Source organism: Homalodisca vitripennis, chromosome 3 (genome assembly GCF_021130785.1).
Source record: "Homalodisca vitripennis isolate AUS2020 chromosome 3, UT_GWSS_2.1, whole genome shotgun sequence".
NCBI lineage: Eukaryota > Metazoa > Arthropoda > Insecta > Hemiptera > Cicadellidae > Homalodisca > Homalodisca vitripennis.
This window is the reverse complement of record NC_060209.1, coordinates 193,497,809-193,519,073: the sequence shown is the minus strand read 5'-3', so window position 1 is coordinate 193,519,073 and position 21,265 is coordinate 193,497,809. Positions and strand designations below refer to the sequence as shown.

General features: G+C 31.6%; 1 protein-coding gene across 1 annotated transcript in view; it reads left to right on the top strand.

Moving 5' to 3' along the window:
* The first annotated feature begins 1,023 nt into the window (after positions 1-1,023).
* Positions 1,024-21,265, top strand: part of LOC124357948 (splicing factor 3A subunit 2-like) — a 33,016-nt gene continuing 12,774 nt past the window's right edge. Inside the window, exons 1-3 of the mRNA XM_046810097.1 lie at positions 1,024-1,220; positions 7,446-7,612; positions 8,703-8,836. Coding sequence (XP_046666053.1) covers positions 7,459-7,612; positions 8,703-8,836 — 288 coding nt within the window. The 5' untranslated portion in view covers positions 1,024-1,220; positions 7,446-7,458. The remainder of the gene's footprint in view (positions 1,221-7,445; positions 7,613-8,702; positions 8,837-21,265) is intronic.

Genomic DNA, 21,265 nt, shown 5'->3' with positions numbered 1-21,265 from the left:
TCCAACGAAGGAGAACCCTGCAGAGTTCGATCATCTACTTTCACTGTTTCCAGGTGTGTACCGAAAGGTTCAGTCTTTGGTCCAGTAAGTTTCATACTGTTCACACACGACGTCCCCTCTGGAATCAGACGTTTTTGAGAATGCATCATGTGCGTTGACGATACTCGCATCGTATCGTCTGACAACTGTCCACGAACTCCATGAAGGAACAAGAGATCAACTCCTTCATTGCAGTTATTGTGGCAGTCGAGTAATGCAACAATAAAGAACACCTGGTTTATCTGGTTTTCAATGACGAAAAACACTGCAGCTTATGTTTAGGAACAAGAAAAAAGGAATTGTTGGTAACCCCAAATTATGGACCACATCAACCATTTGGGAGTCACCATTGACATTCTCTGCAAGAATTTGAGCAGCACCTTGAAAAGAGCCCAGTAGAGTCACAAGAATTGCTTATCACGCCCTCTTTGCCTCTGAGCCATATGAACTATTGCATCGTCAAGTGTACTGGCTCATCCTGCACCCATCTATAGAAAGTCCTGCTATCCTGTATATATATATATATATATATATATATATATATATATATATATATATATATATATATATATATATATATATGGTTGAGGTGCTCGCCATTTTTTTCAGCAAATTCAAAGCAAGATGATGTTGAAGTTCTTCAGCTTAGTTATAAAGGGCAAATAAACTTTGAGATAAACCTCTTCTACATATGCAATTTCAGTGTCTCTGTGAATTACCACTTTTGGGACGAACCATATGGCTTGCAATATTTTTCTTAGCACTTTGAATTTAAAACGTAGAATTATTTTCTACGTTTTATATATATATATATTTGTTTTTGTTTTTTTTTTTTGCTAAAACACAAAAAAAGAGAAATTCATTATTACCGAACTGCCATGAAGTGGCTGATCTGGTCTCCTCAAGTCTACAACATCAAATATCGACTATCCTCATAAGGAAAAAAAACAAGCCAAACAACGCTCTTGCTCTGGCCTAGCTAGCGGCTAGCGCAAGAGTAGAATTTGAGAATCTATATTGTGTTTAAAACAAATTTGATTTTGTTGTTTATTGTTGATATTAGTTTGCCTATGACGTAATACTTAAGGTGTTATAACGCTAAATTATTGATTTCCACGATACGTTGTGTGATAATTAATTAAAATAATCCGTGAAAGAATTTCCGTGAGTGTAGACTGTTGGTGAGTATTTTTTTAGGTTATGTAGAGACAATTTTATTTCAAAACGTTAATAATGTTACTATTGCTCTTGCGTTGGACTCAAATTTAGTGTTCAAAACTTCGAAGTATTTACCTACTATTATTTCATTTAATTTATTTTCAATGGCCAAGCCACTTTTCAATTTGTTAATGGTACCATGAGACTATATGTCAATGGTAGTTTCTTGACTTTTCATAAGTAACTTAATGTGCCTTTTGCAAGCACATAAAAATATTGACCTGAGAGGCCTGAAAAACTCATATTACTTTTGAAGTAGTTGACTCAGAGTTGTTTGTTCCGGTAATGTTTACTTTGGCTACTGTATAATAAGTGGCCACCAACACAATCGAATCATTGATATTCATGACCACCTAATAATACTGAAAACAAGATGTCGGACCAAATAATGTAATAGATATTTGAAATAAAAGTACAGTTCTGCTGGTTATTAATCTTAAGAATTAATGTATTAATGATAAATAAAAACATCAGTATCAATTTACAATAACGTGACCATGGAAAGGTATGTTCATTTTTTTTTCCTGAAAACTACAACTTTTCCTGAAAACAATAGTGAAGAAAAAATTCGTCGGCAACGAAAATCAAAGGAGTTACGATTTTTTTAAATCCTCTGAAAACTGTTTTTGACAGTACCTCTGGCAATTTTATTGAAATGATGACGTTAAACCTGTCAACGATGCCTGCCCGCTGCGCAGTGCTGCGCACTGCTTGCTCTTTTAGAAAAAAAATTAACTCGAGCTTGCAAAAGTCGAATCCCAGATCACGTGATGCCCCTGATCCTTAACCCTCCAAGTGTTGTTCGACAAAATTTTGTCGGTTATTTTCCATTCTTAATGCAATAATGCCCGAAAGGCATAAATATAATACAATGATATACTTTCCCCCCAGTTTATATGCACCTGTGATAATAATACTTGGCTATAAATGCCCAACCCATGAAAAAAAGTCCATTTTTCATGGTCACGGTATTGTAAATAAATACCAAAACATCTAGTATATACTATCATATGCCATCAATAGTCATAAAATGTTACAAACAACAAAATAACATTTACTTACATTTAACTAATTTCAAGGATAAATGTGTCTGACTCCTTGTGAAACAAAAAAAGAAGAATGTCATTACTGTTCTTGTTACTATTTAGTCATTAACCAAACAAATTAATGCACTTTAAATTTTTTTCAAACACGATTTTACTTTGAATAATAATGTCGGTAAATCTTAAGCTCAGCGACTACTGCTCCGATCGCCGTAATTTTTTGCATTCTAACACAGGTTAACGTAATTTCACCGAAAAAAATAGTCCCGATTATCGCCGTAGCCGTTTACTCCCCCCTCCAAAAAAAATTTTTGGAAAAAATAAAATTAAAAAAACCTGCATTTATTCGTTTTTTTGGTGTTATTAGTTTGTAGGGCACGTAATTTCACCGAAAAAAGTAGTCCCGATTATCGCCGTAGCCGTTTACTCCCGCCCCCTAATAAAATTTGAAAAACCTGACTGACAATGCATTTATTCGTTTTTTTGGTGTTATTAGTTCGTAGGGTAGTAGTCCATGTAGGCTACTAATTCTAGTATAAACTCGTCTTATCTTATCAGTAATAAACGCGCGCCGCTTATCTTTTGCCTGTAATGAAATCTGCGTTAGTTCTGTCTGAGTGTTGTGTGTGTAAGCAGTCATGCGTGATCTGGGCTTGGACTTTGCAAGCTCGAGTTAATTTTTTTTCTAAAAGAGCAAGCAGCGCAAAGCGCTGCGCAGCGGGCAAGCATCGCGTGATCTGAATTTTGAATGGATTTTGAATAGGCAAGCTAAGGTCTTTTTAGCGTGTGACAAGAACCATCGCAAGCCATGTCAATAACTTCACTAATTATTCCTTGTCCATGTGGGTTTGTTTGTGTACGTCTGGCAGTCAATCGAAGCCGTCCTATAGGTCACGTGACCCGTCCGGCCAATCGGAAACCTTCCTGTTTGTCACGTGGCTACTGTCAATTCATCAAAACGTCCATGGTCGTCCATTGTTTTTAGTTTGATAGTCGAAAATCTTGTTATTTATGTGTTTTGTATTGCAAACATTGTACTGCCGTAAAACTGGTTTTTATATGTTAGCGATAATCGGGATTATTTTTTTAGGTGAAATTACGTTAACCTGTGTTAGTACGAAAAACCTTACGGCGATCGGAGCGGTAGTCGCTGATCTTAATATTTACCATAATGTCAAAGTGAATTAATTTTTATGCCTTTAAAATTGTACTATAGGGAAGCTATAACTTTATATGTAAAAGAAATCTACTTGTTTCAAACTTTATAGAATAACTAAATTTTATTTAAACGACGGTGTCAATTTACATAAACGTGACCATGGAAAGGTATGTTAATTTTTTTTCCTGAAAACTAAAATTTTTCATGAAAATAATATTGAAGAAAAAATTTGTCAGCAACGAAAATCAAAGGAGCTACGATTTTTTTAAATCCTCTGAAAACTCCGTTTTGACAGTTTCCTATAACTCTGCGTCTGCTCAAACTCAGTATAGCCAGATTTTAAAAACTAATTATCATACCAACATCGAGAAATTATCATACTTTCATATAAAATAATCGTACCAAACACATTTAAAAATGAAAAAGTATGTGACGTTAGTATAATAAATTATGTTATAATTAACTTTTGGTTTGTTACTTATGTGAATCATAGTCAGAATTCAAAGTAGCAGTTGCAATATATTATGTTAGTCACAGGTTCCTAAATGGAATGTGTAAGCATGTAATTACACTAAATATGACGATCAACCAAACTAATATAGCAAGTGTATTGATCTATATTTAGTTTAGTTGAATGACTTGAGTTCCATTCCTTGAGTGTGTTCCCAACCTACTTCATATTATTTTAACCCTTTGAGTGCCAAGACCATATATTGAGTTATGGAACTTTTTGCAACATATGTTATATTCAGGGGTATGTCTAAAAATGCCAGACCCGGAAATCCCAGTTGTGTAGCAACTTAGTAAAACATTTTTTTAACAGGATTATTTCCATAGACACTTATCATGCTGTAGATCAAAATGCTTGGTTTTAATTGGGCTATACTTTTATTAGTAAATTTTCTTACAGTTTATTTCTTATATATATATATTTTTAACAAAAACAAAAAAGTTTTCTTTTTTAACATTTTTTTTAAGTTTTATTGCAGTTTTTACAAATAAAAAAAACATTTTTACCATGGAAAACACTTTCTTTTCTAAGGGAATATTACTAATAAAAAATGTGCAAAATTTCATAGTGTTATGTTCAAAACCGGGACAAAAAAAAATTTTTTTTTTAGACCAAAACAGTTTGGAAAAAATACACACATAGCCTCATCATATACATTTGTGTGTGGTCTAAAAGAAAACTTATAAAATTTACTCACCACATACAGTATTTCTTATGCTCAAGAATGAAAGAATGAAATTTCAGTTCAAAATCTTCACTAAATGTTTATATACAATTATTTATATACACTATTCACAACAGTTTGTCTTCACTTCACTTGCATTTGTGCTTTGGGAAGCAGGTGCCATGACAGCCTTCCCCACAGTTTGTGCAAACTGTTCTAGACCTCTTCCTTCCTGTTTTGAAATCAGGCCCCCTCATTGTACATACAAAACAAGTCTTTTCTTTTTTTCCGGGCAATTTTTCTAATCCAATTTTTCTTTTGTCACCCTCTACGTTTACAGTTTTACCTTGCTGTGCTACCCATTCATCAGAAATACTTTCAATGATTTGCACAGTATACTGGTATCTAGAAAGAGGTTTCCTGTTGTTTTGGACACAATTTTCCCTATATATAATGTAGGAATTTATTACCATTCTTGCAAAAAGATTAAAAACAACCTTTTTCCAATACTTAACTGTTCGTCTTTCGTCAAGGTAAGAATAGAGCATCATGTCGAATGTGTCTATCCCACCCATGTGCTTATTGTAATCTAGTATGATGGATGGTTTGTTTTCAACTGTTACCCTGCCATGCCTCCTTTTGGTATGTACAATATCTTTTATCTCAGCTTTTGAGGACAGCAAAACAACTGGTTTTTTTTGTGATGCTTGTTGTCTATAGGCCAGTGTCACTATGTTTCCTTGATGGTAGTACTTCTTCTGGCCAACTTGAAAATTTTCTTTGATTCCATCAGGCAAGCCTTTTTTATTCTTCCTTACTGTGCCAGTAAAAAAGGTTTTTTCCTCATACAATTTTTTGACCAGCGGAATACTAGAAAAAAAATTGTCTGTAAAAACATGAAACCCTTTCTGTAAATAATTACAAGCACGAAGAAGAGAAGTGACAACCGAATAGCCAAGACCATATTTTTTTACCTCATCAGATGGAGATGTGTTCTTCTTACCCTGATAGCAAAATAAGCTCATGCAGTAATTAGATACAGAGTCACACAACACCCATAACTTTATTCCCCACCTATGGTGGTGCTTATTGGGGAGGTATTGTGTGATTCCGGTTTGACTTTTCGTCCCAATTAGAGATTCGTCGACTGACAACTGTTCATGGGCTGTATAAAAGAATTTAAATAGCCTATTACAGTGCTCAATTAAGGGTTTGAACTTTTGAGTGGGGTCGTAACCTGGTTGGTTGGCTTTAGGTAGTTTTTCATTGTCAACAATGTGAAAGAAACTAAGCAAAATTTGAAATCTATTTCGTGTGAACATCTTACTAAACCATGGAGTTGCTTGTGAGTCACTAGTTGACCAATAAGAGGGGATAGTTGGTTTCCTAATCAGGCCCATATTTAAAACAGCAGCAATAAAAGCCTTCATTTCCAAAATGTTCACGGGGATCCAGCTGTGCCTACGACTACCAGGTGAGTCATTGTCTGCAAAAGACGAAATTGTCTGGTTAGCATACCTGTTGGTTTCAACCACAAACATAGTTAAAAGTGTTTCTGTAAAAAATAGTGTAAAAAAGTCAATGGGCTTAGAGTCAACAGGTGGGCAATGTCTAGGTCCTGGAGATTCAACATAAGAAAAATCATGAGTGAAGTTACTGCGGCTCTCTTCGTTTATACTAAGCCAAATATCATTGTCTGTAGGCCCGTCGGCATCATCACCCGATTCAGAGGAACTGGATAACACACTCCTATCAATGATTCTACTTACGTTAGGTCTAGGCCTAACCTGTGTTCCTGACGTACTAGGCCTAGGTCTAGAAACATCAAAGTCACTCTCTGAGGATTGACCTCTATGTACATTTTTTTGTGGCTCATACAATGGATCAGCATCACTATCATCACTAAATAAATCACTAAGATCGTCTTCTGAGGTTAGTAAATTACCATCAGATACATCACCATCAAGTTCTCTGTCCACCTCACTTGATCTAAGGTTCTCAGGATCCATTATTCAGCCATTTGAAAACTACTTAAGTGTTTTACACACTAATAATAAACACTACACGCACAATTCAAACGATTGTAGCACAAAACGTAATAATTACGCTATTAGAATTCAAGCAACAATGTTTCAAAAGAAACAACACACTAGCACGCGGTTCTGCATTCGTCGTCTGCCACGCTACTCAGCTAGTCAGCTGTCGGCAGCGCTGTGATGGCCATTGTTTTTTTTTTTAATTCTCTTCTGGATTGGATTTTTTTTTCCAAACACCACAGAAAATTAAAGGCATATTATTGAAAATACAATTTATTACGTCGAAACATAAAAATACCGAAAAATATAAACAAAGGATCTTAAAATAATTGGTGGCGAAGATTCGTCACCATGGCATTTCTCGCATATACAACTGGTGGCGAAAAGTCGTCACCGTGGCATTTCTCGCATTTATCATTGGTGACGAAATTTCGTCACCGTGGCACTCAAAGGGTTAAGCATGTAGTTGACAGACTACACTAATTTATTTTATCTAATTATGTTAATTATTAGAGCAATCTGAATGCTGTTGCCACAATCAAATGTAGGTTACTTATTCATTTCGCTCTGAGGCTAACACATCCTTAAAATGAAGATGTTTAGTTTTAATTTACAATAAATATCTACGTTTAGTTCAAAATACTTTTAACATTTTAATAAAAGAAAACGTAGCGATAATGCCAACCTGTAAATTTAAACCTGAGTTTGACAATAAACTAGCCAACTATTTCTGTCTTTTGGGATATAATTAAGAGATTTACTATAAATGTTCCAGCTGATATACTACCATGGATTTCCAAAACCGGCCTGGAGGCAAGACGGGGACTGGAGGAGTAGCGTCATGGTCGGAAGCAAACAGGGACCGCAGAGAGCGCTTGCGGCAGTTGGCCCTGGAAACCATTGACCTTAACAAGGACCCCTACTTCATGAAAAACCATTTAGGTGAGACTATAGTACAGTCAACTGTAAAAAATCAATAGTCTTAACAAGTAGTAAGAATTCTTAAAAGTACCCATTTAGTCTTTAAACACTACTGCGTTTTATAGTCCTTTTTTAAATTTAACAATTAGTGGATTTTCTGAACTACTAGTGTTATGCAATGAAAGAATAGTAGAATATAGGTCTCATATTTAGTTTTGTTGGTTTTAATTTATTTCAGTAGTAATTTGTATTAACTACTGATTTATTAAGTGATAGTTTTTATTTAATACAGCTGTATAAACCCAATAATTAAAATATTTGTTTAGTGATAGAGTCGATGTAAAATAAACTAGAAAAAGTGTTTTTGAGTTAGAAAAAAAAAAAAACATTCTTATTTAGTAGGATTTCAGTTAAAACATATTAATATTTCATAAACATAAAACATAATTAGGACGCCTAAATATTTCTGTATATGGGCTGCCCAAATTCAGTTCAAAATCTAAATCACAAGAGTTTGCTAAATAATGTTTTAAACATTTATTTGTAATATACTGAATGCCTTAATTTTATGTGATGAAACAGACTAAAATATTTTATATAATTTTTAGAATTAAAACTGTTTGGGACATTTGTTTTATTTACACAAATTGTGACATCATCATTCAAAATTGGAAGCTAGTAGTAAAGAAGAAAAAAATGATTTGTGCAAATTTACCGCCTTAATACAAGAAATTGGTTGCTAGTAGCAATGATCACAATATGCTCTTATTAGCACTAAAATCCTTAAGAGTTTCATTACGCGAGTTAAAAATATTTTTTATATAGTATCTGATATTACAAAGTATTTAGTATTGTCTGTACATTGAAATTTTCAGTGCCATGATAGGATGTATTGTAGTGATGTAAATTCCGTCTGTAAGGTAGTTTATATGATGTGTAGGCTATGTCTTGTTTGCAATCTAACATTGTTTTCTTGTTTTCTAAAGTCGGTTAGGGATCAATTATTTGTATGTAAGAAGTCTGAAAGTTTGAAAATTAAATCAAAAGGTTAAATTAAGTGATTTCATATTATTTAGGATCAAACGTAATTATTTCAAATGTTGGTACTCAGGTTCGTACGAGTGCAAGCTTTGTCTGACGCTGCATAACAATGAGGGCAGCTACTTGGCTCATACTCAGGGCAAGAAGCATCAGGCCAACCTAGCTCGGCGCGCTGCTAAAGAGGCTAAGGATTCTCCCCAGCAGGTATAGTCTCTAACATGTCCGATACTTGAGAAATTCCTGGATCAAATTAACTTACTACTGCTAATTACTAATTATTTTCAGTCTACATTTAGGGTTGATAACATTTTTACTATTCTCATTAACAAAAATTTAGTATACAAAATTTTCCTCGTAGTTCAATTTCAGTAAACCATATTATCACCAAGCATATTTTAATTAGTTGTGCAAAAAGTCAGTGCATCTTAAAGTAAAATGCAAGTTTTCATTTAAAATACCACTCTTTTATTTTCCAAAGTTTTAAGTTCGTTACTTTTGCATTTTGCTCAAAAATATCTTGTACTCTTGAAAAGAAAAATGTATTTCAAAACCTTTATTTTACTTATTGCCTTGCAAAAGGGGGTTAAACCTATGGTGTATAATTAAAACTATTTATGTAAGTCCAGAAAAGATTGTCAACCTACAATTCTGAGAAGCAAAGTTACACTGTTTTATTTTTACAAAAGTCCAACCAGAAATTTATTTTAAAAATAAATGTACATTATAAATTAGCGCCTTCAAATAGTGTTTAGCTATTTAATATACATAATTGCAGTTTACAATGTGCAGGTGTTTTGAAAACTTTTATCTTATATCTTACCAAATTTAGTTTGTAACTGCTTAAATTTGTATATCTAAACTATTCTCTAATCCATCTGAAGACACACAAAAGTTCATTAAAATCAGTCCAGCCATTTAGGAAGAGTTCAGTGACATACACACGCATATAAGAAATATATACAGGGTGATTCAAAACTAAACGGCAATCTCTCGGGAGCTTATTCTATAGCTAAAAACAAGTAAAAAAGTTCATATAACCATATGCCCGGAAACGCTTCGTTAGCGAGTTACGCCTAGCGAAAGATTTCGCCCGGATTTCAGAACCCTTGGTGAAGTCAGGCCGTATAAAAATGGTAAAGGTAGTTACAAAGATACAAATACGATTGTTTTTTATGTTCTTATATCTGACAAATTTATTAAAATTCGTCCCAGAGCTGTAAATGCAATACTTTCAGAGATATCTTACGTAAAACACAAGAATTGGTGCAAAGAAATAACACATTTTTGTGTTTAACGTAAGATTACTTCCATAAATGTTAAATAAAGGTCATTTTTTTCTTAAACAGATTTGTAGAACATTTAATTCTGAAAAGATTCATGTGAATTACTTAGGAAAAAAATTAATAATAGGTATTGAAATTTAGCTTTATTTAAAAATAAAACAGACGCACAAAAATGCATATTCTTATCTGCATAAAATATTAACTAATGTTTAGGTTGTGAGTAACAGCTGATCATTTATTCAACACTTTTTATTGTCATATTTTCTTTACAAAGGTTGGCAATATCAGCTGATCAACAATTAAGTTCATGAAGTAATATTTGAATAACCTTTATGGAGGTTTTTGTATTGTGGCGTGTGAAGATTGTATTTTGTGAGATCCTGTGATTATTTGGAAATATTTTATACAAGTGTATAAAATATTTTATTAAATATTTATTTTTAAAATATTTTATTAAATATTTTTATAAAAGTGTATGTAATTATCTTAGTAAATAATGGCAGATAATGTAAATGGTATGTATTCGTTTGAAGAGTATACGGACATGATACTGATTTACGGCAAAGTTAACAAGAATGGTTTAGCTGCAGTTCAGGAATATTGTGATACTTTTCCACATCGAAGAACACCTGATCGCAAAACATTTGAAGCTGTGGAGAGACGACTTAGAGAAACTGGTAGCTTTAAACCGAAGCGAATAGATACTGGTCGTCAACGTAGCGCAAGGAACTATAATAATGAACAAGCAATAATAAATGCTGTAGAATTATCACCAACCACAAGCACCAGACGATTATCACGTCAGTTAAATATTTGCCAGTCAAGCGTATGGCGGACATTTCATGAAGCAGTTGTACCCATTCCCTATAACACGTGTTCAAGACTTATTACCGCAAGATCTTAATAAACGGAAGATGTTCTGCCGCTGGTTAAGAAGAAATTGTTTACGACATCAGTATTTTCTTCGGCGTATTCTCGTTACTGATGAATCCTGTTTTACTAGAAATGGAATTGTAAATTTTCGTAATACCCATACTTGGGCGTACGACAACCCACATGAAACGACGAGGCATTTTCAACATACATTTTCAGTCAATGTATGGCTTGGTGTTCTGGGTGATAATTTGATTGGTCCATTTTTCCTCCCTAATGGAGTAGCGTACTTAAATTTTTTTAAGAACAAACCTGCCTACCCTCTTGGAAGATATTCCTGTTCAAAACAGAATAAATGCATGGTTTATGCACGACGGAGCACCTCCACATTTTTCTAATGATGTGAAAAACTATTTAAATGATACATACGGTAGACAATGGATTGGTCGAAATGGACCAGTAAAATGGCCACCACGTTCTCCTGACCTCACGCCAGCAGACTTTTTCTTATGGGGTTGGATGAAGTCAATTGTTTATTCAAAACGGATTAACACCATAGAGGAGTTACGTAATCGCATTACAGAGGCGGCAGAAACTATCAAGAATGCTCCAAACGTTATGAAACGCGCTAGAAAAGAGTGGATTCGTCGTGCGAAAACGTGCATTGCTAACAACGGAGGACACTTTGAGCAACTATTATAGGTGATTATTACAGTTTTATAAAGGTAAATACATTTTATGTTAATGTTCAGTCTAGAATAAATGATCAGCTGTTACTCACAACCTAAACATTAGTTAATATTTTATGCAGATAAGAATATGCATTTTTGTGCGTCTGTTTTATTTTTAAATAAAGCTAAATTTCAATACCTATTATTAATTTTTTTCCTAAGTAATTCACATGAATCTTTTCAGAATTAAATGTTCTACAAATCTGATTAAGAAAAAAATGACCTTTATTTAACATTTAGGGAAGTAATCTTACGTTAAACACAAAAATGTGTTATTTCTTTGCACCAATTCTTGTGTTTTACGTAAGATATCTCTGAAAGTATTGCATTTACAGCTCTGGGACGAATTTTAATAAATTTGTCAGATATAAGAACATAAAAAACAATCGTATTTGTATCTTTGTAACTACCTTTACCATTTTTATACGGCCTGACTTCGCCAAGGGTTCTGAAATCCGGGCAAAATCTTTCGCTAGGCGTAACTCGCTAACGAAGCGTTTCCGGGCATATGGTTATATGAACTTTTTTACTTGTTTTTAGCTATAGAATAAGCTCCCGAGAGATTGCCGTTTAGTTTTGAATCACCCTGTATATATGTATATTAAATAAATATATATATACATTTATTTGTAGAAAAAATAAATTTTATGTCTGAAAATTTAAGTTTCATCATGAAAAATATTTTATACAGAAGAAATGTACTTTGATTTTACTTGTAATTTTATGTATAAATGTCCTTAATTTTAAAGCTCTAGCACTCCAATTAGGTATTTTTGCCAAAACGAAGTTTATATCATGATTACAGACAAAACCTTATAGTCTACTTTGAAAACAAAGCTAAAAACATACTTGCATGAATATGAAACTACCTTTCAGATTTAATAAACAAGTAAAAGGACACATATAGAATACAAAAATAATATCGTTGTGACTCGTAAATCATGAATGTGATAAAGTCCGGCAGCCTTAGATCGCATGGCTAAGGGTTCACTTATTATCGTATACCACCTGGATTTTTTATGGTTTGGTTTGCTGCACATTGAATTTTTTTCACAATAGATTTAAGACTTGAGTTTGGATCTATATATCGTATGTGATATATTCACTTGTGAGTAGATATGAATATGGGGTTTCTAGCTCACTTTTGGGACAGACGGTAAATCAATGAAAAATACTGTTTAAAGGACAATAAACGAATCTGTAACTCACGAATGAAAAATTAACCGAATCTATAGCTGTTTGCTTCTACTTTCTTGAGCTGTCAAATCAATCTATTTGAAATGTCTGCTACGACGAAAAATCTTCTACTCTACAAAATTGATAGTAACACAGTCTTTATCTTTAATAGTCTTCTTTCCAGTAACAACCAAGTGTAATTTATCATGTTTATTCAATTCTTTAATCTTTTTTTCATCCAAAACAGTCAAAAATCTGTTCGGCAAGTGTACTTTACAATCTTTCAACTCGGCAATTATTGTAAACCCGAATTTATCTTTCATTTTCTCCAAATTCAAGATTCTATGTTTCTTCCTTTCTTCCAATTCATTTAACTTCTTATATTCTTTAAATCTTAGCTCACCAACTTCATTTAATTCCTTTAGTAGCTCCATTTACATAGGAAAAAATTTGAGTGTGTCAAGTTTCACTATTTAGTAAAATATCTTTTTATTAAGGAAAAGTTATAAACTTTTAAGCTTAAAGTTGATAAATTTTCCTTAATAAAAAGATATTTTACTAAATAGTGAAACTTGACACACTCAAATTTTCCCTATTTAAATGGAGAGGAAAAAGGTATCATGTCCATACTGCAAAAAAGATGTTTTTGAACATCATTACACCAGGCATTATAATTCAAAGAATCATCTGAAAAATAAAGATATTTATGAAAAAGAACTAAATTATTTGAGGAATTGGGCTAAAGAAAATCAAATTGTCGATCATGAAAAGATGTACGATATAGAAAAATTGCGTGAATTAAAGAAAAACTTTAAGGAAGATAAAAAAGATCTCAATCTATTTAATGATGAAAAAATTCAATCAATCGCTGAAAAATTGTCCATTGAAACAAACGATAAAACTAAGTCTGAAATGATCGAAGAAATTGACAAAACTCTTAACGAAAAACCTGAAAATATCATAGATGTTGAAGTTTTATCCTCAATACACGGTCTTTTCAAGCAATACATTTTAACAAATTTAAACGATAATTCCATGTCAATTTACAAATATCTATCAATTATGAGGCCAGAAATTAAGAGTTTAATAGAAAAATTTCAAGAGAATGTTAAAAATATGAAAGGATATCTCTCTTTGGAATGTGAATATGAACGAACTTTAGTAAACGGTGAACCACAAACTTGCCCAATGTATTTTACTATAAAAGCAGACGAAATATTTGATGTAAACGACTTTATTTCTAAACAATTTAATAAATTAACACATCGAGAACAGACAAATCATCCAAATAGAGGTTCTGGATGGACATTCAAAAGTTGTAAACAATTAGTTTTGAGCCTTAATAAACACGAATTTATGAACGCAGGATCATATATCGATTTACCACAAGAGATCAAGGTAAAGAAAGCTTGTGTAAATATCAAAAATAAAGATGATTTCTGTTTTGTTTATTCTATCCGATGTGCTATTGGAAAACCTGAAAAGAATGCTGATAGAGCAAAGCAATACGAGAAATTTGTAAATGACGAGATATTTTCAGGTTTCGAGTATCCAATGTCCTTAAAAGATATACAATCATTTGAAAAACGAAGTTACAATTCCAAGTATAAGTATCCTAAAATGTCTATCAATGTCTATACTTATGACGAAAAACTCAACATTGTTCCGTTACAAATTTCTGAAAAATATGATGCCGAGTTAGAAATCGATTTATTGTATGTCAAACAAGAAGACAAATCTCATTATGTTTTGATAACCGATCTAAATAGATTAGTGAGTTCACAGTTATCTAAACATAAAGAAAGGAAATTTCTTTGTAGAAGATGTTTAAGCCATTTCTACAAATCTGGAGATTTAACAGATCATTTAGAAATTTGCAAGCAACATGAAGTTTGTAAACCAATTATGCCATTTCCAGGTCAAACAACATCATTTACTAATTATCAAAAGAAATTTAACCATCCGTACGTAATTTATATGGACTTTGAGAGCATATTGGAAAAGATTCCGACATGTAAGAACAATCCAGAAAGATCAACTACAACCAAGATTCAGAAGCACATTCCTTATGGTTTTACTCTATATTTAGTGTCGAATGTGACCAATCGTATGTACAAGCCGATATGTTATCGAGCAAAAAATGAAGAAGATTTGCCAAATGTTCCTGCAAAATTGTTTGAAGAACTCAATAAATTATCGAAATACATAGCTACAAAATATAATTCTAAGAACAAAAAACCTATGAAATTGACTGAAGAAGAAGAAATTTCATACCAAAATGCAAACGTTTGTCATATTTGCGAATGGTCTGCTTATGATGTTGAGTCAATTCAGTATGGTTTTACTCCTGATAGTTGGAAAGATAAGAGTTATAATAAAGTAAGAGATCATTGTCATTTGACTGGAAAGTTTCGAGGCGCAGCTCATTCATGTTGTAATCTGAATTTGAAATTTCCACAAAATATTCCAGTTTTCTGTCATAATATGTCAAATTACGATACTCATTTGTACATAAAAGAATTGGCAAAACAGTACGGTAATGTTGATTTGATTGCAAACACCGATGAACGATATATAAATTATTCTGTAAATTCTGGATATGGGTATGAGTTTGATGGTGACAAACCTAGAAAGTTCATAAAATTCTCTTTCGTGGACACATTTAGATTCATGGCCTCGTCTATTGAAAAATTAGCGAAAAATCTAAAGAAAGAAGACTTCAAACATACAAATCATTTTATACAGGATGGAAGAATATTGAATGAAATTCTAAAAAGACAGCCAAATGACGAAGAAGAAATCTTTAAAATTCTATCTGGAAAAGGCATATTTCCCTATGAATTTATCGACAGTATTGAAAAACTTGATTACACAGAAGAATTGAGAATTCAAGATTTCTATTCACTTTTGACAGACGAGAGCATATCTGAGAAAGATTTTCAACACTACTTAAATGTTTGGAACAAATTAAAAGAGAAAAATCTAGGAAATTACTCTGATCTCTATAACATTCAAGATGTTCTATTGCTCGCTGATATCTTTGAAAATTTTAGGAATATTTGTTTGAATTGCTATAAGCTTGATCCAGCACACTATCTAACAGCTCCCAGTCTTGCATGGGATGCTATGTTAAAATTAACTAAAATCGAGCTTCAACTGATACACGATTACGATATGTATTTAATGATCGAAAAAGGTATTCGCGGAGGCATTTCTCAATGTATTAAACGATATGTGAAAGCAAATAACAAATATTTAAAAGATTTTGATAAGACAAAGCCCGAAAACTATTTACTCTATCTCGATGCTAATAACCTTTATGGGTATGGCCTAATGCAAAAACTGCCGTTTAGTGATATCAAGTGGATGGATCCAAAAACTTACACAACTGCAGAATGGAAAGAAACAATTTTGGAACTCACTGGCGACGAAGATTATGGCTATATTCTTGAAGTCGATCTAGAATATCCAACAAATTTACACGAACATCACAAGGATTTACCTCTTGCTCCAGAACATTTTAAAAACAAACTTTGCACAACTTTACTGGATAAAACTGAATACGTTGTTCATTCAAGAAATTTGAAATTCTATCTGGAACAAGGTATGATTTTGAAACATGTGAATAGAGTTATAGCATTCGATCAGAAGCCTTTTATGAAAAAGTACATTGATTTTAACACAAACATGAGAACCAAAGCTACAAGTGACTTTGAGAAGGACTTTTACAAGTTAATGAACAACTCAGTTTTTGGAAAATCTATGGAAAATGTGAGAAACAGATGTGATATTAAGCTTGGAAATGAAGAATTTTCAATGAAACAAGCTAAGAAAACAAATTTCAAATGCTTTAACATCTTTGACGACAACTGTATAGCGAGTCACATGTACAAACAAAAGGTTAAATTTAACAAACCGATTTACATAGGATTTTCAGTTCTCGACCTCTCAAAATTGCTAATGTACGAGTTTTATTACAACAAATTAAAGAAGTTTGATCCAGATTTGAATCTGTGTTACATGGATACAGACAGTTATTTCCTAGAATTGAAACGAGATCCTTTTAAAATTATTAAAGAAAATATAGATGACTTTGATACAAGTGATTATCCAAAAGATCACGAATGTTTCACTACTAAAAATAAGAAGGTAATAGGGAAATTCAAAGATGAGTTAAATAGCGAAGTTTTAGAAGAATTTTGTGGTTTAAGGTCTAAGATGTACTCGTACAAATATCTAGATAAAAACCCAGTTAGGTGTAAAGGAATTAAGAGAAGCGTTGTAAATAAAACAATAAATATCGAAAACTTGAAGAGATGTTTGTTCGAAGATAAAGAAGAATTTAGGGAGATGACAGTAATCAAAAGCTATAAACATGAGTTGTACACCGTTACTATAAACAAGTTAGCACTGAACGCTAAAGATGATAAGAGAATTGTCCTAGAAAATAAGATCGATACAGTACCGTATGGATATAAAGGCGAAATTAAAACAGATATTTTAGAAGAGTTAAACAAACTTGGAAACTTTGATATGTAAATGGAAGATGATTTAATTCACTGTCACAAGTGTAAAAAGAAAACGAAAAATATAGATTCTAAGATTGTTCAAACTCAAAACGGATTGTATAGAATTGCAGCAAAATGTTCAAAATGTAAGACAAATAAGAGTAAATTTATAAAGAATCCTTATGAAAAACAAGTAAAGAAAGAATTGAAGAATAAAGAAGAAATAGAGATTGAAGCTAGAGAAATTCATGCACCAGTACGAAAAAAGTTTAAAAAGAGAAAAATTATAACTTTAGGAATTGACGATTTATGGGCAGCAGATTTAGTAATAATGTCTAACTATTCGGATCAAAATGATGGATTCAAGTATATGTTAAATGTTATTGATACTTTCTCAAAATATGCTTGGTCAAGAGCTATCAAAAGAAAAAACGGCAAGGATGTTTCAAAAGCTTTCGAAGATATAGTAAAAGATGCTATAAGGATCAATCACAAACCTCCAAACCTACTTCATACAGATAAGGGTTTAGAGTTCAAAAATAAAGAATTTAACGAAGTTTTGAGGAAATACAACATTAAGATTTATCATACTGAAAACGAAGAGAAATCAAGTATCGTAGAGAGATATAACAGAACTCAAAATGAGAGAATGAAAGTTATTTTTGAGATTAATAAAAACTTTAAATGGATCGATATTCTTCAAAAAATAGTCACAAATTACAATGATACGGTTCACAGCACAATCAAAATGAAGCCCAAAGACGTAGATAAGGATGCAGAAAAGGAGTTTTTAGAGACCGTTTTCAAGTATGTTCCACCTGAAATTCACACGAAAACTAAATTTAAAGTCGATGATCATGTAAGAATTGTTAGTAAAAAACAAACATTTTCGAACAAATATAAGAACAATTGGTCAAGAGAAATCTTTGTGATTTATCAAATTAATAACACAGATCCTGTAACTTATAGTATAAAAGATTTAAATAATGAAGAAATAACCGGAAAGTTTTATGAATATGAATTGAGAAAGTCAAAGCTTTAATTTTTTCTATATAAATGGAGGCTCAAAAGAAATGTTCAAAGTGCAAAGAATTAAAAGGTTTTGAAGAATTTTATAAAGATAAGAATAGAAAAGATGGAATTAATTATAATTGTAAAGATTGTTATAGGAAGTATCATAAAGAGCTGTATGATAAAATAGAAAAATTAACTTTGGAAGAGAAAGAATGTCTTAAATGTAAAGAAACTAAAAAAATTTCAGAGTTTAATAGTCATCACTATAGTAGAGATAAGAAAGACTCATATTGTAAAGATTGTGTAAAGAAGAATCACCATAGATTATATTATGAAGATACTCAATGTGAATGTGGAAGAACTATAAAATGGTTAAATAATTATCAAAAACATTTACAAACAAAATATCATAATTCAAGAGTTTAACATTTTCATCGTGTAATAATTTGTTCTATATAAATTGAGTCTCAAAAGAAATGTACAAAGTGTCAAGAAGAGAATAGAAAAGACTGTTATTGTAAGGAATTATATGATAAAATGAACAAATTAACTTTAGAAGAGAAAAAGTGTTACTTTTGTAAAGAAATTAAAAATATTTCTGAATTTAATAACTGGCAGTATAGTAAAGATAGAAAAGATGCCTTTTGCAAAGATTGTGCTAAAAAAATTTTCAGCGAAAGTTATAAAAACGAAATGCCTTGTGAATATGAAAAAAAAATTCTACGATGGTTACCTAGTTATGCTAAACATTTACAAACAAAATATAATAAATCGAGAGTTTAACATTTTCATCGTGTAATTTAGATATTCTATAAATCAGTCGAGATTCTGCCATATTTGTAGTAAAATGATTTCCGTTGTATAAAATATTCAAAGATTCTTTCATTTGGTTATACAGATTGATAGAATTTGGTTCGTCATCAATGAACAAAATCTCTAATTCAGGATAATTTATTTTTAGATGTTTTAATCGGTTTGGTATTTCTCGTTTCTGAGCTCTGATAACGTAATAAGGCCATTCCCACATGTGATTCTTCTTAATTAACACAAAAACATGGTGTTTTTTTCTTATAAAAATCTTTACATACCATATCTCTCTTCATTAATTCCATTCGCAATTCTTGATTCTCTATTTTCAATGATTTCATTTCATCTTTAATTTGCAAGTGTTTAACTTCGTCCTCTAAATATTTAATCTTGTTTTCAAGTTTGTACTCACCAAATTTTCTAATGGAGGGTAAAACCTCTTTTGTAACCCACTTTTAAAAGGTTTTTGCTTCTAATTTATTAGATCTTAGTATTAAAGAATAAAATCCAGATTCATTAATGAAAATAGTGTCAGGATGAAGATTTTGAAAGGGTCTATGGCATAGACTCTTGTAATTTATATATTTAAAGGCTATTTTCTCGTCATTATCAATATTATTTATGATAGCTTGTCTAGTATTTTCATATTGTAAAATTTCTGCAACATCTTTAGCCTTAAACCAAATTTCATTATTTTCGTCAACAATCGTGCAAATGTCTTTATTATTGAATGTAAGTTGATTGTTGAGTAGGTCTACAACTGACTCCATTTAGATAGAAAAGAAATTTAACTAGTAATTTTTATTTCAGTATAAAGTCCAGATTCATTGATAAAAACAGGGTCAGGATGAAGATTGTTAAGGGGTCTATGGGATAGACTCCTGTAATTTATACATTCAAAAGTTGTTTTCTTGAAAATTTGAAGGTAAGCTATTCAATAGCTCCCCTTGATTCATCATTCTTTCGACAATCTTAAATATATTGTTGTTTTACTCTCATTATTTAATAAATTTCCCTCAGAGTCTTGTATAGTTAGAACGATTTTTTGAATTCTTTTAATATTTTTTCTAATTGGAATATAATCGATTTCATTCGGTTTTTCACTGATTTTTGATCCATAAGCAACATTTGGGAAAAATGTGTACAAAATTTCAGATTCTTTGTGTAAATGTTCGGTATGATTTTCAAAACTAGGTTCAACGAGATTACAATGTACTTCAATTACATCGAAAGGTCTAAATTTTGGCGTTTTATTTCCTAAATATACCTGATTTGGCTCAATAGTTTCTTGAACAAACCCTAATAAATCTACAATAATTGCTGAAAACATTATTCTTACTGGTGATTTTATTTGAATTTTATTAGAGAGATAATTTTTTTGCATTTCAAACTTGTTTTCGTCAAAGTTTAAAGATTTATCTGATTGTTTGAATGTTTTCAGATAATTTTTAAGGGAATTTTTTATTTGATCGAAAGTATAATATCCTTTGTTTAAACCATAATATTTTGTTACGTTCTTCTCACTAAATCCTATACAATAAGGAGAACTTTCACTAATATTTATTACAAAATTGTCAGAATAAAAACCGCTTAAACCGATGAAATAATTTGATTCATCCTCTAAATGAATAGGATGTTCCAAGTTTAAAAATAATTGAGAGCTTTCTGAAGTCAACTTGAACAGCTTCATTTTCGCAAGCGTTGCTTCAAGATGAAAATCTTCTATTTAAATGGAGAAATTTTTAAAGCAAAAAGATCAGATAAAACTTCAAACGTTTGAAGAAAATAAGAAAGATCAACCAATCAGATTGTTAATTGTTGGTTCAAGTGGATGTGGAAAAACAACTTTACTATTGAATTTTATCTACAATAGGTTGATTCCTTATTCCAATTTGTATGTTTTTAGTAAATCTTTAGAACAAGACGCCTATAAAAAATTACAAGAAAGATTTGAAAATATTGAGAAGAACTTAAGCAAAGAAATATCACATTTTTATAATGCTTCCGAGGACATAGTTCCATTAAGCGAATGTAAACCCAATTCGTTAATCGTTTTTGATGATTGTATTTTGGAAAATCAGGACGTTATTAAGGAATATTTCGTAATGTCTCGTCACAAAAACATATCTTGTATCTATCTTTCCCAATGCTTTTCAAAGGTTGATAAACAAGTTATTAGAAATAATTTGAATATGTTGTGTGTTTTTAAGCAAGACGATCACTATTCGAGAAAGATTTACA